General features: G+C 40.3%; 1 protein-coding gene across 2 annotated transcripts in view; it reads right to left on the reverse strand.

The window, feature by feature from the left end:
- The window catches only part of Atp8a2 (ATPase phospholipid transporting 8A2), a 619,499-nt gene that overhangs the window by 29,393 nt on the left and 573,676 nt on the right, over positions 1-16,430 (reverse strand). For both annotated transcript variants that reach the window (XM_071610764.1, XM_027941579.2), the window contains 2 exons: positions 15,761-15,849; positions 9,391-9,495 (listed from right to left, as the gene is read on the reverse strand). In XM_071610764.1, coding sequence (XP_071466865.1) covers positions 9,391-9,495; positions 15,761-15,849 — 194 coding nt within the window. The remainder of the gene's footprint in view (positions 1-9,390; positions 9,496-15,760; positions 15,850-16,430) is intronic.

Genomic DNA, 16,430 nt, shown 5'->3' on the forward strand with positions numbered 1-16,430 from the left:
TTTTAAAGGTGAGCAGGAAGTCCTTTTCTTGCTTCAATAATCAATGACAACTGGTGTTTACAATTAAGCAAAAAAAATTAAACATTAGTCCCTAACAAAGGCTCTTAGGATTTAACACCCATAAAAATAGCAAGAGAATCAATTATTTTTGGTTGACATGAGGAGCTTAGGCATTAACTGAATGCTAATGAGGTGTTTTACTTCCTTCAGAGTTTATTTTCCTCCTCTTCCTGGCCTTCCTGTGCCTAGCGTGTAGTTCCCAGAAATCCCCATTTGGGTAATCCAGTCGGCTTTTCTGTAATTTCCTGGACCATTTACTCCCTTTGTTCTACTAATGTATTTCCTCACCAATTCTGAGTATTTGTCAGCCAAGCTAGAGATTTAACTGGTCTTACCCAGGAGTTTTGTTGATTCTGACTTTTTTCCTAAGAACTCACCCTGTTGTCTGAACTAAAATGTTCAGGTCTTGCCCAAAATTCTTCCCTCCACAAGATTAAAAGCATTTAATCACTTTCTTTTCGACACCACACTAGACTCCATGGAGGGGATTCTGCACAGAAATCATCTTCCTTAATAAGTCTTCTCTTTTCTGAACTGTGACAAAACAGTTAACAGGAACTCTTTCACCTTTATTTGCTCTGAACTCCTCAAGAGTCTTTGCTTCTGCATTTTGTGGGGGGAGGGTATGATTTCTGTGCTTGGTCCATGTTTCTCCTGCAGGTAGGGTTTCAAAAAGAACGACATGCAGGTGCTCCCCTCACTTCCTTCAAGTTTTGCAAACAGTTTTGTGAAGCCAAATGACTTGGACCTTTTTCATCAGACCCCACTGGCAGGGTGGCATCCCTCCAGGTCTCCCTGGGGGCTCTGTGGCTTTCTGGCCTTCTAATAAAGATGAAAGAGCAAGGGAAAACTTTAGGTGAGTCTTAGTATCTTGAATTTGTGCAAAGAGGCCTGCAATAAAAAGAGGTTTGTCTTTCTTTTTAGTTGGGTGACAGTGGGAAGAGGTGACTCCTCCTCTTGGTTGGAGGAGGCTTGGTTCCCTGGTTTTCATTGGCAACACATAGTGATCAATGTCATGATAATCAATGTCATGATAAAATGGGACCACACACAATGTCTCTTAAGTCCATAGCATTTAAAGTAAGGAAGCAGGAGCTTCACCAGATTAAGAGAGACTTGAGAAACCCAGAAACCCAGATATTGGTGTGAATCTTGCCTACATTCCAGTATAAATGACCCAGTCCTGAAAAGGCAGGGGCCATCCAAAAAGTCTGCTCACAGACTGAGTATTTGACTGACACCAAGAAATTACTGCTGATTATTAGAAGTGATTATGAACACTGGAGTTGCAAATTTACATTTAATAACATAAAGCAGAAGATGTACCCTAACAGATGTTATAATATATAATCTAATATTTAGAGATGCATCCTGAGGATTTGCTTTATTTGCTTCAGCAAAGAAAATAATCAGGGAAAAAAGAGACTAAATGAAGCAACTGTGGTTTTCTAAAGAAGATGGTGGGACCATCCAAACTTTGAACCAGAAGGGTTGTGCTTCAGAAACTGCCTGTGGCTGCATGGAAGCTAGCTGCAGGGAAGAGAGACACCTGTAAAGGGGACCTGTGCAGGGAGTGCTGCCTCAGAGGCAGGGCCCTCGCTGAAAGGGCAGAAAGGCTACCATTTAGGGAAAGACCTGGCAGTTTCTCTAAACTTTGCAAAGATAAAGAGGGAACAGTGAGGCCGCCAAGAGGGAGTCTGTGGTAGGGGAGCAACTCATCCCAAACAGAACACAGAATGCTGAAGGAAGGGCTGGTCCTGCAGGGTGCTGGCCAGGGACACTGCATTTCAAATGGACCTCAGTGGCAGTCAGCAGAAGAGCCTGGAGTGCAGGTGAGAGCAGCCTGGGCAGGATATACCTCTTCTATGCAAAGAGGATTTCGTGGAAGCAGTAATCCAAAGGGTGATTTGGGAAAGCACTAAAATTCTAAACTTGTTAGATCACCCAGTTTCTCCAACCAAAACTCACTCTGTAGGCTGGGTTTGTAGCTTAGTGGTAGAGCACTTTCCTAGCATGTGAGCAGATCTGGGTTACGTCCACAGCATCATAGGGAAAAACAACAATAAAAATTCACTCATTCACTCTGGCTGCCTACACTACTCTGATGTGCCTGGGATTCAGCTGGATTCCTGCATTTGAACCCAGATTAGGGAAACAGGATGCAAAATAGCACCTGCTGTGTTCACCTCTTCTCTCAATACTCTGGGACAAACCCACAGCTGTTAAGAATGGCCACTGAAATTTAACTTGCGCACCTTTTAAGTTAGGAGATGAGATGGGTGTTAACACTTTCTGAATGTCTACATATGCTATAGATTTAATATGTATTATTCCATTTAACCCTCAAAGAAAATTTATGATGAGAATACAAAAGTTCAGAGAAGTTAATAACCCAGCCAAGGTCACACAGATAAGTAAGTGGCAGGGCTTGAAGCCCAACCTGGCCTGTCTCCCAATAGGGGCTCATTGATCTGCTTCATGACACAGCCATGGATAAAATGCAGCTGGAAAGCAAATTAATCTTAACCAGGTGTTGGAAGCAGAAATTTGCCACCTGGTCTAGAGAAGTTTGCCGAAATGATGCCATAATTTCCTATCCTTTTAGCCAATGAAAAACTAATAGACATTTTAGGAGGAGTAGGAGAGAAAGGGAAAAAAGAGTCATGCGATGCTAACAGCCAGTACTCTGAGAAAAAAGTATTTTTTCCTGAAATGATATAAAGTCAAAACTGGAGCAACACCATGCAAAAAATCTGCTATATCTCATAAGCGGACTTTACTTAAATGCCAATTTGACTTAGAGGTATGACAATACCAACTTCTTAAACATTACTGTTATCATTTTACTTATTCTTTATTTTGCAGCACTGGGGATAGAACCCAGGGTCTTGTACATGCTAGGCAACCACTCTACTACTGAGCTACACCCCCAGCCATTGAACATTAAAGATCAAAAGAGCTCTACAAGGTGGTACACTCTTGTAATCCCAGTGACTTGGGAGGCTGAGGCAGCAGGATCACAAGTTCAAGGCCAGCCTCAACAACTTAGGCTCTAAGCAGTTTAGCGAGATCCTATCTCAAAAAATTAAAAAGCGCCGGGGATGTGGCTCTGTGGTAAAGCCCCCTTGGGTTCAGTCCCAAGTACCAAAAAATAAATAAATGAATAAATAAATAAATAATTATCTGTTTAAAGATCACAGCATAATGGGTGTTTTGAATTGAGAAGTAAGAATGTGTTGGAGAGTTTCCGCTTTTTAAAAAAATACAATCAGTTTTAAAGAGCACCAGGAAAGTCCCGCCTGGAGCAGAGGAGTAATCTTTGGCTTGTTTAAAAATCTTGCTGCTGTGTTTCAGGCACTGTACCCTATTTCTCAGCAGATAACACTCTATTAGGATGTCCATATTGTTGCCTGAGGCTTGTCCAGGGCCCTGCAGGTTTAGAAGCAGCCTGGATGAAATGGAGCAGGACAGCAGGAGAGCACAGGGCTGCAGCGCCCAGGCAGGGGAGGGAATCGGATTTCTCTCCTGAGGTCCCAAGAGGCCTGGGCTGTCTGGTTATCCTGCCCACCAGCCTCAATCCCCAGTCACAGAGCCACGCATCAGTGTTCACAGAGAACACAAAACCAAAGGGAGACAGGTGATCGCCCAGCAGAAGGCTCAAGGCCAGCCACATCAGGACCTTTATGGCAGACAGAGAGAGCCACACACAGGGGAAAGCACTTAAGTGAAAGAGAATCCACCCCTTCCTGGCAAAGGTAGGTACAGCAACCAGCACCATCCGACTTTGAAATTGGAGAAAATCAGCCCAAAGCCCACTCACTCCCACCAACTGTGACGAACAGGGAGAAAGATCTAAAATGAAACAAGGATCTTCTTGTTGTTTATTTAGATTAAATGTAACTCAACAATTAGATGTTTTCATAAAATATTCCATCTTGTCACAATACCTAAAATATTACTACAGAACACCTGTACCCCATATCAAATTAAAAAAAAAAAAAAAACATTAATGGAAAAAAGTTTGATATCTTACGGGACATATTGGACATTTGCTTATATTACATCTATAAAGTAAGTAGCCCTTAGGTTTTCTTCCACTAGAAAATTTTTTTTTCATGAATTATACTTTAGGAATAAATAAGGGGAAATATAAATATGTTACAAAATCCCTGAAATCAGTAATTCGTCAGTTAGCTCTTCATTTCTTAAACACACGAAAAATAAAAATATGCAGGGTAGATCATTCTACACCCAGCAGCAGGCCCCCTGCTTTTCCTCGGTGAGGGTGAGGATAACTGGGGACGATGGTTTGGAGAAAGTATTCTTATCAGTCCAAATGTGGCTCTCTGTACCTGCCGCAAACTTGAGCAAATGTCTAAAGTGTATAAGTTGAAGAAAGAACACATCAAGGAAAACACTCCTTCAAAAAGGACAAACTGAAATCAATACAAACCTTTTTATTCCTTACCTGAAACAATTTTTTTCTTTTCTGTATTTCTGTGCATATCTAATTCTCTGATCTCAGTGTTTCTCATTATCAGCTTACCTTATTAAAGTCATGAGAACATGCTTACGGATGCATAAATTCCACAGGTTAATTTTTGAAAGACAAGATTTGCTAATGAGAAAGTGTAAAAGCAGGTTAATGAGAATTTAACATTTCTCAAAATAGGGCAAAAGTTGGGAACTCAGATAAGGTATATTAAAATGTTAGGTTATTTTCTTGAATGGATAAGACATAAATGGAACCTCTGAATCCGCAGCCACCATTTCAAAATTATAATTGTCAATTTGGCATATGAGAAAGGTTTTCAAAGATTAATACATAACAATTTTTGTTCTATTTCCTATACATTTCTAAGAAAAACTATTAGAATGTGTGCCCTTGGGTTGGACCTGGATGCTGTGAGGGGGCAGAATGTCCTTATTGGGCCCCTGAGGGATGCTGTCAGAACTCAGTGAAGTTATCTTCTTGTGGTTGTGCTGCTGAGGACACTGGGTGCAGAGGCTGGGCTGGGGCAGCTGGGCAGGACCAGCTCCTACCTAGCCTGTTCATCTTTGCAGGGGTAGCACAATGCCTCTCTACTGGTGACTTTATGATAGCTCTATTCTTTTTAAAAATATTTTCATTAGTTGTAGATGGATCTTTATTTTATTTGCTTCTTTATACGTGGTGCTGAGAATAGAACCCATTGTCTCACACATGCTAGGCAAGCGCTCTACCACTGAGCCACAACCCCAGCCCCATGTTAGCTCTATTCTTAAGTGATAAGATAAACTGCACACCCGCCCCTCCCCCAAGGCTGAGTGACTGCACTCTCTCAGCTTCTCTCTGTGGCCACTTCCAAAATGAGCTGGACACCTCAGGCACCAGATCTCTTTTCTTTCATTGATGCCATTTCCATGGACTTTTGCATTTTTAGCAGGTCAGTTAACAAATATTTACAGAGCATCCACTATGTGCCAGACTAACAACCAGACAGGAATTTTAGAGTAAAAAGAAAAATTAGGTGAGGAAGAGAAGAAGGAATGGAAAGGCAAGAAATGGGAAAGGTAAGAAGTGACAAAAATACTTGGAATCTCAAAGAGGGAGTCTGTAAAATTTTTACAAGAACTGAACTGGTCTCTAGTCTCAACCTCCCCCACTTGCCCTTCCCACTCACCCCTCCCAGAATCCAAGCAGGTGTGATAAAAGCAAATGAAGGTGATAAAAGAACAATTGTGGGGTAGCTCTCAGGAGGCCAGGCAGGACAAATCGCCTCTTGAAGAGAGCAGCATGTCACCATTATCTAGTTTGCAGATGGACCACCCAGAAAATCTGGAGCAATTAGGAGGGAAACAAACAAAGGGTGGGTGCTGAGGCGATAGCCATGTCCCCATGCTATATTGTAGCCAGCAATCCCACAGTGCAGCACAGGGAGGAGAAAAGGAATCAGGCTGTAACCATGTGGGTGCATGCCCACACACATATACACCCTCATACACAACATGTGCATGCACACACAATCACATCAACTACAAAGTTGTGCAAATAACCAAGGGACCAGAACAGAGATTTTTTTCAAAAGAAACCCCATTTAATTCTGTCTTCTGGTATGCACTGGAACATTTAAAAGTGAATTTTGAAAAGGATAGGTAGATTTTTAAAATTATGTTCTCAGAGGGAGACCAGTATAGTAGTGGAAGGGAACCAGGGAGAGAGAGGAGGGGAGGGAAAGGGTAAATACTAGGGAAGGATATTGACCAAATTATATTGTTATACTGCGTGTATATACAAATATGTAACAGTGAATCCCACCATTGTGTATAATTATAATGAACCAATTAAAAAAAAAACAAACAAACTAAAGCACCAGAAAAAATAAAGTTATAAATCCACATTCTAGGGGTAAAAAAAAAAAAAGTTTTGAGGGTTGGGAATGTAGCTTGCCCAGCAATTGTGAGGCCTTTGGTGTGATTTGCCAGCACCACTACACATACAAAATAATTACTTTCTTTTTATCAACAAGCAAAGATGGGGCTCATGTTCTCTTTTAGGATTGACAGCCCAGGCAGGATTCCCTTCAATATCACCACTCTCTGGCCAAACTGGATACTCACAGCTGCCATGCTGCATCCCCGTGAGGGCTCAGGCAGCCTGCTGTGTTGTTGTGTACTATCTCATAAGCCTTAGGCAACCCACCCAAAGTATTCTCATCATATGACCATCTTGCTCAAGGTCACACAGCTAAGCGACTCAGAATTCAAATGCCGTCTCCAGATCACTGAGAAATCTCCCTCTAAACTGAGTTGGTTTGTTTCTGCACAGTCTTGCTTGTGCTTCTGCATTCATGCCTCTCTAGCTGAAATATACTCTAATTGCTGCTCTCTACTCATTCCTTCACTTCCTCAAAGCCTTGCTGGCAATCCCATCTCCAACATGAATTCTTTCTTGGTAACACCAGGCAGATGGCCTGTTGCTGACTCTTCTGAATGTCCTCATTATTGACCCCAGGTCCAGAACTCCAAAAGCCCTGCAACATATCACAGCAAGCTTGTGAAAGCACATTCTCTTACCGCATTATAGGCAATGCTTTCCTGCAAAATGTAGTTTAGGATTTAAAGTTTAGAATTTTGCTTTGAAATTCCCAGTTTACTTAGAAATTACTTATGCCTGAGCCAGGTGCAGTGATGCATGCACCTGTAATATGAGCTATTTGGGAGGCTGAGGCAGGCAGATCACAAATTCAAGACCAGCCTGGGCAACTTAGTGATACCCTGTCTCAAAATAAAAAAAAAATTTAAAAAAAAGGGCTGGGGATATGGCTCAGTGGTGAAGCAACCCTGGGTTCCAAACCCAGTACCAAAACCAAAACAAAAAAATTAAATTACTTATGTTTGTTTAGCAATCCTATTATGCTTAAGAATGCACGAGGTGCAAGAAGGCCTATAGACTGCTTCCAAATATGATAAAACTTATTGTGCTTATTAAGTTTTTAACAGGTATTGAGACAGGTAGACATTTTATAGAGCTTTTAAACATTTTCCAATTTCAATTTGCTGTGGTTCCCCTAGCTCAACTTTGAAACCTACAAATGGAATTTTTTTTTTTTCAGGTCTCAAAAGAATGCTGCAAGTTCCTGAAAATCCGGTAGGCACCACGTTCCTGCCTCCACTGTCTGACAGATAAAGCACCCTGCCTATGCCTTAGTCTGGTGCTGTACTGCGCAGTGGCTACATGCAGACCTGCTTGCTGTAAACTCAGCCCCCTGTAAACTCAGCCTCCACATATTCACAGTTTTAAATTTATCGAAAACAGTAATTTTTGTCTTGGTGTCTAGTAATTTTTTATGGTAATTAGCATGACTACCACACAATGAATGCTTAAAGTACTCACTTATTAGAAAACAAGCCTTAAATAAAACCCCAAACCACAACTTCAACTATATCCTCTAAAATCTCTTTCCTAAAACATCTAGTTATTTGAAATAATATTCCTAAAAACTTCTCAAAATATTTGTTCTCCTTCTTTTAAAAAAAATCTGCTTTGTCTTAATTTCTTTAAAAAGATAGTACAATATCCAAATAAGTACAATATAAAACAAAACAAAGCAGGAATCTCTAGATTTATTAATCTTCTAGATCTTTGTTTCATTAACAGCTACAGACTTCTTTTTAAGCAATTAAAAGGAAAAATGGTACAGAATTTTCTAGACATTTCATATACCCAAGATAGCATTGGCTTTCTAGTACTCAGATGTTCCTAGTCCCAAGGAAATCTGCTTCGGTAATACAGCTTTCAAACAAATGCAATTAACAACATTTTAGTCTATATGATGAAATAAATACTACTCACACAGCATACTGCTAAGTGCTGGAAAGAGCAGGCTGATCCTCCAAAAGGCAAGGACAGCCAGCAGCAGCTTCTGTGTCATAGTTCCCAGGAACTTTTTCAACTCAATAGAAAAGAGTAATTCATCAAAACAACCCCCAACCCCAGGTACAATTGAAGTAGTCTGTAACAGACTTACACAAGTAAGTAAAAATATGCTTTATTCAGCATACACAACTTCATGACAGATGCTCAACCTTGGGTACAATGGTTGGGTCTGAAATTAAAAGCCTGACTTTAAGATCCTCTTTGGTAAGACTGCTAAACATGCACTCTTCCACCTTGAAATAGCATGCTTCAATGTCAATTCTCTGCATGTAGTTTTTTTGTTCATGCCGGTTTTAATTTGTATTTAAGGTATCCCCCAAAAGCTCCTATGCTAATGTGGGCGGTACAATGATTAGATAATGAGAACTGAAACTATGAGTCCATCCTGGTTCAAATGGCCTAAGTGGGTGGTAACTAAAGGCAGGTGGGGTGTGGGAGAAGAAAGTTGGTCCCTGGGAGTGTGTCTTTGGCCCCAGTGCCTCAGTCTCTTTCTCTGCTTCCTGGTTACCATGAACTGAGTGGCTTCCCTCCACGCTTTTGCCATGATGGTCTACTTCACCTCAGACCCAGAGCAATGGTTGACCGTGGACTGAGAACTGTGACACAATGAGTCAAAATATACATTTTCTCCTCTAAGCTGTTGTTGGGTATTTTAATCACAGCAACAAAAAGCTGACTAATACAGTGTCCAAACTCAATAAAACCCCCAGTCGTATACGTGGGACTGGGCCAGATAAGTCAGAGGGTACAATCTAAATTTCACTGTGATGACGTTCTTAGACAGTAACCCAAAAGCTTAAATCTGAGCACGCTGCTCTCATCAGAAACAGAGATGAAGAAACACAGGAAGGAGACTAGGGAGGAGGGCCAAAAGCGCTATGTCCTTTACATAATCCGATGGAACTACCCACCTCTTTCCATTACTGTCCCGCAGCATTGCTTTCCCCATCACTCTGGTCTTGGTTTCCAGCTCCTGTACCTCCTCCAGCAACGTCTTTTTGTAGGTATGCTTGGCCCTGTATCAGGAGGAAAAGAAACGAAGAATATGGCCTGTCAACTTGACACATCTGGGAAGACTGGTCACCTCCTGCCCACCACTCCTGGATGCCCTCTGGACGAGGCAGAAACTCCAGAAGATGTTCTAAGTCTTCTTTCTGTGGTTCCTTGATCCTTACCCAACAGCCATCAGAGAGCCCAGGGGTTAGCAGTGCCTCCTCCTTGTTTAGTGTGAGAAGGGCCACTGTCATAGCAGTAATGGGGTTTATGATACCAGAGTACTATCTTTTATTTCCTTGTTAAATAAATCTTGCATCTGTGCCCTGAAATTTTTAAACAATTGAGCCTAAACAAAGCTAAAATTGAGCTACTGGTCGGAAATGATATAGATGGGAAAAAAAAAAAGATATTTCACAAGGTGTAGACTAGATGAGGGAAAAGGAACATGGTAAAATGAAAGGCCTAATATATTAGCAATACTTTCCAGGGAAAGTGCTGCATTAGTTTCTTTTCAATATAAATAAAGGTGAGAACTCCAAGATATAAAAAGAACAACTGAGCACATCTGTACAGAAGTGAAAACCATGATCTGGGAACATTCTGACGATATGGGCTATTTCTGCAGAATCACATTCTCCTGCACCTGACTTCTGCCTTCAAGGACAGAAAGCCTGTTAAGATAAGGCCGAGTCATCTAACACTCCATGTTAATCTATAATGGTGTATTAGCACCAAGACACTGTATATGCGTCTGTCATCCTTTCCCACAAAGTAAACAAGAGAAAAACCACACAGGTTTTAACACATAATACCTTAAATACTTTAAACAGTGTCCCAAGACTCGGGATTGATAAAATACCACAGTTCAAAGCAGACTCTGTGGAATTTTAATTTAAGCAATAAATGAGAAAACAGCCAACATCTTGCAGGAAAGGAGATAGTTGCAAAGGATGTTAAAATGTGTACTGTTCAATATTACTGAATAGCTGGGTCCCAAACTTTACCTTTTATCTCCTGGGCTTATGGGATTATATTGATAACAAGCCAACTGAGCAGCTTATTATCAGAGTCCCCACCCCATTCAGAGTCATCCCACATATATAGGTTCCAGAACTCATGTCTGGCTAGTCCTGAAGAATGAATATGTGTTCTCACTTTTTTCAGGACCATCCTCACTCCATCATCCTATCTTCCTCCTGCACAGGACTGTCAACCTCTAGATCAGCCCCCACTGTTAACTTCAGGACCATCTGTATCAAAGTGTCTCTCAGTAATTTGATAATATACCCACTAGGCTGGCTCCTGTGAGCTGGCCTGGAAATGCTACTGCTATTTGGGAACACAGTATTGCAATGCTGGGAATGATCAGGCTATTCTTTGTGCAGGTAAACACCTGGATAAGAAGGATGCTAGCAATTTGAAACCATTTTCTGGAGCACCTTTTCCTAATAAGGTTGAATTAGAAAAATGAGTCTGAAATCTTCGTTGTCAAAGTCTACATGAATAGACAAAAATTTCAATTACGGGTTATTAAGGCAGACTTCTAAGTATTAGCCACTGGTGTGTAATTTAGGTTTCATTGTAAGCCAGGTTCTGGATTGCAGCTTTGACAGAGAATAAGCCCAATTATCTGTAAAGGGCTTATCCCCAGTGTCCCAAGGCTTGCTGTTTGTCACCCCACTCAAGACGCCAGAGACCACAGAAGGGTCAGAGTGAGGGTGACTGGTTACTGACAGGGAGTCCCTTTGAGCTTTCAGATACAGCTAAGGGTATCTCTTAAAAGAAATAGCTTGGTTTAGGATCTTGAACTTTTCATCTTTGTGAAATGTTTTTCTGTTCTCTTTTTGTGTGTAAAGACAGCAAGTCTGAAGGAAATGTTAAATTCTAACTGTAGATGAAAATGGAAATACAATGTACTTCAAGAGAAACTAGTTTAGTTAGAATGTTAAAAAAATCAAGGCCCATTTATATATATATATATATATATATATATATATATATATATATATATATATATTGCTTATTACCTTTTATTGCCATTTAACTGCCTATCTGGGATTATAAGAAGGAAATGAAGTCATTCTGGAATTGGGGAATGTATTGTGTGATGCCTGGTAAAAGGCAGGAGATATAGTTCAAGAAAAGGAAACTGGTTCCTCTCTGCTCAGTGGTCTTGAACTTGTATTATTTTTATAAAGCAAAACTGACAAATTTCTCCTAGATGAGAATCTGTATGTGGCAGCTTATCTAAGCATGCTGTCATAGGTAAACATTTGGAAGAGTGTAAGCTAAAGGGTGTTAAAATAGTTTTGGGCAATTTACACTTCATGCTTCTAATAGGACTGCTCATTAGCCATATATCACATGTGATCAACCAATTATTTAATAAAAGATAGGCTGGTTTGGTCCTTCATAAAAATTCTAGTGAACAGAATAATAGGGCCAGCATTTATGACAATCCAAATCTGACTAAAGATAGTCTAATAATGGATCTTCATCCAGAAAGTTGACAGACTTCATGGAAAAAAAAAATGACTGAATTACCTCATTCCGTTTCTCTCTTCTTAACAGTCCAGGTCCTGAATTGGAAGTGAGAGACTGGGCAAAGAGAGGGGGAAAATGTGGAAAGATGGCGCAACTCGCTCACTTTCTTAGGTGCTCACAGAAGTCTATTTGAATAAGGCAGCAGCCATTTGCTGGAATTTTAAAGCCCTTTCAAAAGAGAACATAACCCGCCAGGTGAAATGGTGCGCACCTGTAACCCCAGGAACTCTGGAGGCTGAGGCAGTAGGATTGCTGGAGCCCAGGAGTTTGGGGCCAGCCTGGGCCACAAAGAGAGACCTCATCTCAAAAGAAAGGAAGGAAGGAAGGAAGGGAGGGAGGGAGGGAGGGAGGGAGGAAGGAAGGAAGGAAGGAAGGAAGGAGAGAGAAAAGAACAAGAGTGGACAAGCATTGCCACAAAATTCAAGACCAAAGAAATAATTATTTCAATATTCCAAGGCAAGACTGGAACACCCAGCAGTATTGTCTGAAGATCCCTACCATTGCCATGCCCAGCCATTACCCAAGTTCTGCAGAGCTGGGAGTTGAAGCACATGGGTGGGTTTGAACCCAGCTGCTCATTAATTCATGTTCACTAATTTAAAACTCTTTGGAGGTTCAAGGTGCATCACAGCAATAAATATCTGACAAACGAAACCAATTGATGGGTGCTTGTGGACAACCAGGATTAACCTTTTCATTGTGTGTGTAGGAAGGGGTAGGGGAGAACAAATCCTATAAAAACAGAACAGGTTTTCTAAAGGTGCAGTTCATAGGTAAGCACTATGGCCTCCCCAGAGGTGAGCATTCATAATATGATTTCTCCCCTTGGGATGGATGAGCCTCCAAATTAATTTGCTTGCACGAATATTTCAGAGTTGGAGTATGAGATATAATACAGGCCTCATGATCAGAGGGACAATGCCCAAATATATTCTCAAAATTCTTGTTTTTGGTGATGGGATAACTGTAGTTTAGACATTAAATAGAAATACAAATTGGGAATATTTTTTTGGACAAGTGCCCCCAGAAGACTATTTTCCCAAATAAAATGAGATAAAACACATTTCAGGAAGTATGTAGGGCCCTTTCTGGCTCAGCCAGAATCTGAGCTGTCACTCCTGGGAAAAGTTGTATTTGGGCCAATGCTAGGACTGGACATAAGCCTGTAAGGCCAACCTTCCATGCTTGCTCTCAGCTTCCACTGGAACCTCCTTTGCGGGGCCTTGGTCCCTGCTTCAAACCCAGCTGGCAAACTCCTTGGAAAGGAAATGACACTTTACTCTTTCCATATGGTGGAGCTGGAAGCAGTGTCATTTGGCTTATCATTGTTAAAATGTAAACAGTGCTAATTTTATAGTGCTGGGTACTACAAACACAACCCCAAACAAGTCCTGTTGGGGGGATTTGGAATGCACTGGAAAGGATCCAGAGAACAGATAGGGAGGCATGTAGACGTTTTAATCTACAAATACTCTCTTTGAGTGGAAGAAAGATTCTTTTGCTAAAGTCTCATTTGGCAAAAGTAGCAATTAAAAAAAAAAAGTTCTCACAACATTAATTTAGGATAGCTGGATTGGGGACATAGCTCAATAGTAGAGTACTTCACCCAGCATGCACAAGGCCCTTCGGATGAATCTCCAGTACCGCAAAAAACACATTCTCAACTTTAAGATAGCAGAAATAAGACAGTCTGAGACTAATTTATGGGCATGTTATTAATTCTCAATCACTTCACATTGAAAAACCCATCTGATGTAGCTAAGGCCATGCTGCCATGCTGTATTTATCTAAAATGGACGCTCTTACAACATTGGGCAAATTCAGCTAGGGAATAAACATACTGTGTGCCACCACTGGGCATACTCCTCAAAAAACAAAAATTTAATTTTGATTAATTTAAATTTATGTAGCCACATGTGGCTAATGACTACCATATTAGATAGTAGAGACATAGGCAGAGTTTATGCCAAGGTTAAATTTCCAACTACAACTATATACTGTAGATATTAGCAAGAAGTACTCTGTGGATTGAGAAGAATAGTAGGATGCGAAATTGGAGTTTTCTTTACCTGCGTATCTCCATTCTAATCATAAATTGTCCTTATCTTTGGCATCAGAAGCAGGGTGTATTAGAAAACACGGTACTAATTGAAGATCAAAAAAACCATGATAGTATGGTCTTAAGCAGTTTAAGATTTTCCTTCAATAAAGTTACATATTTACTGTTAAAAAAAACAAGTAGTAGAACTAATATTTTCTTATTTTTTTTTAGATTAAGAAAGTATCTTTTCTGCTCATAATCCACATTTCATTTTCAAAAATTTTGATTCTGATATTTACAGAACACAGTTTTAACATCTAACATGAAAGTAGGGGTAAGTCAAAACATTTAGGAAGTTAGAATTATTTAATTTTTACTAACAGCTGGAAAACTTAATAAGCAAAAGAAAATAAAAACAAACTAGGTGCTATAAAATTCCTTTACCCTTCTCTTGTTGCATTAGGTATCCTGGGTTGTCAAGATAATGCCAAAAAGAAGACTTTTTCAAAAGACATCCTTAACTGTCAGGCAAGAATAATTCTCGTTGAGTGTGGGAGGAACAGGAGTATAAAAATGCAATCTGATGTCTTTTCCTGGACCGTTTGGATTAAAGTCTCGATTCTCTACCTCAGGGCTCCAAAATAATTATGCTTTGCCCAAAGGAAAGCCAAGGTAGGAGTTTCAATTTTCAGGGATGCTGGCAACTGTTTGTAGGAGGCACTGGGCTCATTCACACCAAAATCAGTATCATCTTATTTGGAGTAAGATCTCTTTCGTTCCTGGATGAAATTAAAATTTATGTTATCTTGGGACTGAGTTGCTTCTTCTACACTGTACACAAGACATACAGTGAGAATTTTTTTTTTTTTTTTAAATTGGAAACTGCGTGCTCCCAGCTTCCACTGGAACCTCCTTTGGTGGGGAGAGTGCTTAACAATGTCATGAGAACTTTTTTTAAAAATTGGAAACAATGTATTTTAAAGTATAGAAACAAAAATTGAGCCTGAATTATTTCCTATTTAACCTACTTTATAATTTTACTTTTGTGATTTGATTTTCTCATAGATCTGTAAACTAAGTCCCTAGAAGAATTTTTTTGGAAGGATTCTTACTGTAAATTGTTTGGAAAAATGAAGACAACTTCATCTTTCTCATTTGCCATGACTTACATTTACACAATTTTCCTTTAAGCATGGGGATTTAAAGGCAGACCATATTTGTGATCACTTAGCATCGAGTTTAAGATATAAGCAGAAAAAAGTTTGAGTGTGGGAGGAACAGGATAAGGCTTATAGAGGAAGTGAGAACAGAGACGCCAAGAATGAGTAACCTTGGGGACCCTTGCAGGCACTGGGCTTGGAAGACCCAAGAGCAGCTCTGTCTTCTTTAACTTGATGAAATGAATTTGTATTTAGAAACTCTTCCTTAGGATCAAGTACAAGGAAAGATTTCTATTGACCTTCACACAGACTCTCTGGGGATTCCTTTGAGTCTCTAAATTTTCATTTTAAGATGAAGCACAAGTTAAAAACAAAAACAAAAACAAAAATACCACCATCACCCTTTTCTCTGAGCGGTGGCAGGAAATCTATTATTCAGAATTCCTATTGCCCTTAATATCCTGTGACAGGGCTCATGTGAGAGATGCTGTTAAGGACAGGTGAGCAAGACTTAGGTCTACAACTTCATTTTCTACTTACGCTCTCCATGCCACATCTTCGAGCAAACATGCAGTAGGAACCAGAATTAATCCCAACCAGAAGTATGCAGAACTCAGGACCATAGTTGCCTACAAGAAACAGATCACACATATGTTAACAGGTTTTCTTTCAAAAACAGTGAGATGTAATTCAGTCAACATAAAAACCTCCGGCAACACAAAAACACCAATAGGAAGTATTAAAGCCTGTGAAAGGTAAGACAAAAACCCAGGAAGGCTGTTAAAGGGTCAGAAGAGGATGTCTTCCCTCTGGATCTCCATGGGTTTTCACCTCTCTTCTTTTAGTTGGACCTGTGTTGTTCTCTACTTGATAAGGAGCTTCAAGTCCCCTTCTGAGCAGAATGTTGTCTAGATCCTTCTTTGAGGGAAATCTTGGAGCCAACAGGCTCCTTTGGAATAAACTCTGCTTCATTAGTCTCCTCTCACTCATTTGCCTATCAGCTCACTCTTTTTCCCTGCTCATTCATTCACAGACCAGTGCCCAAGTCACAGATACTCGGGGGTGCAAGGCCTCATGATTTCTTCCCAAATAGAAGAGGAGAATTCATAGGCTCCGATTCATTGGTTGGCATCCAGGAAGTTAACATCATAGAGTTTGGTAAGTACCACAAAGATATCCTATGTGGTTTCTGGGTAGACTTCTTAAAGAT

Source organism: Marmota flaviventris, chromosome 4 (genome assembly GCF_047511675.1).
Source record: "Marmota flaviventris isolate mMarFla1 chromosome 4, mMarFla1.hap1, whole genome shotgun sequence".
NCBI lineage: Eukaryota > Metazoa > Chordata > Mammalia > Rodentia > Sciuridae > Marmota > Marmota flaviventris.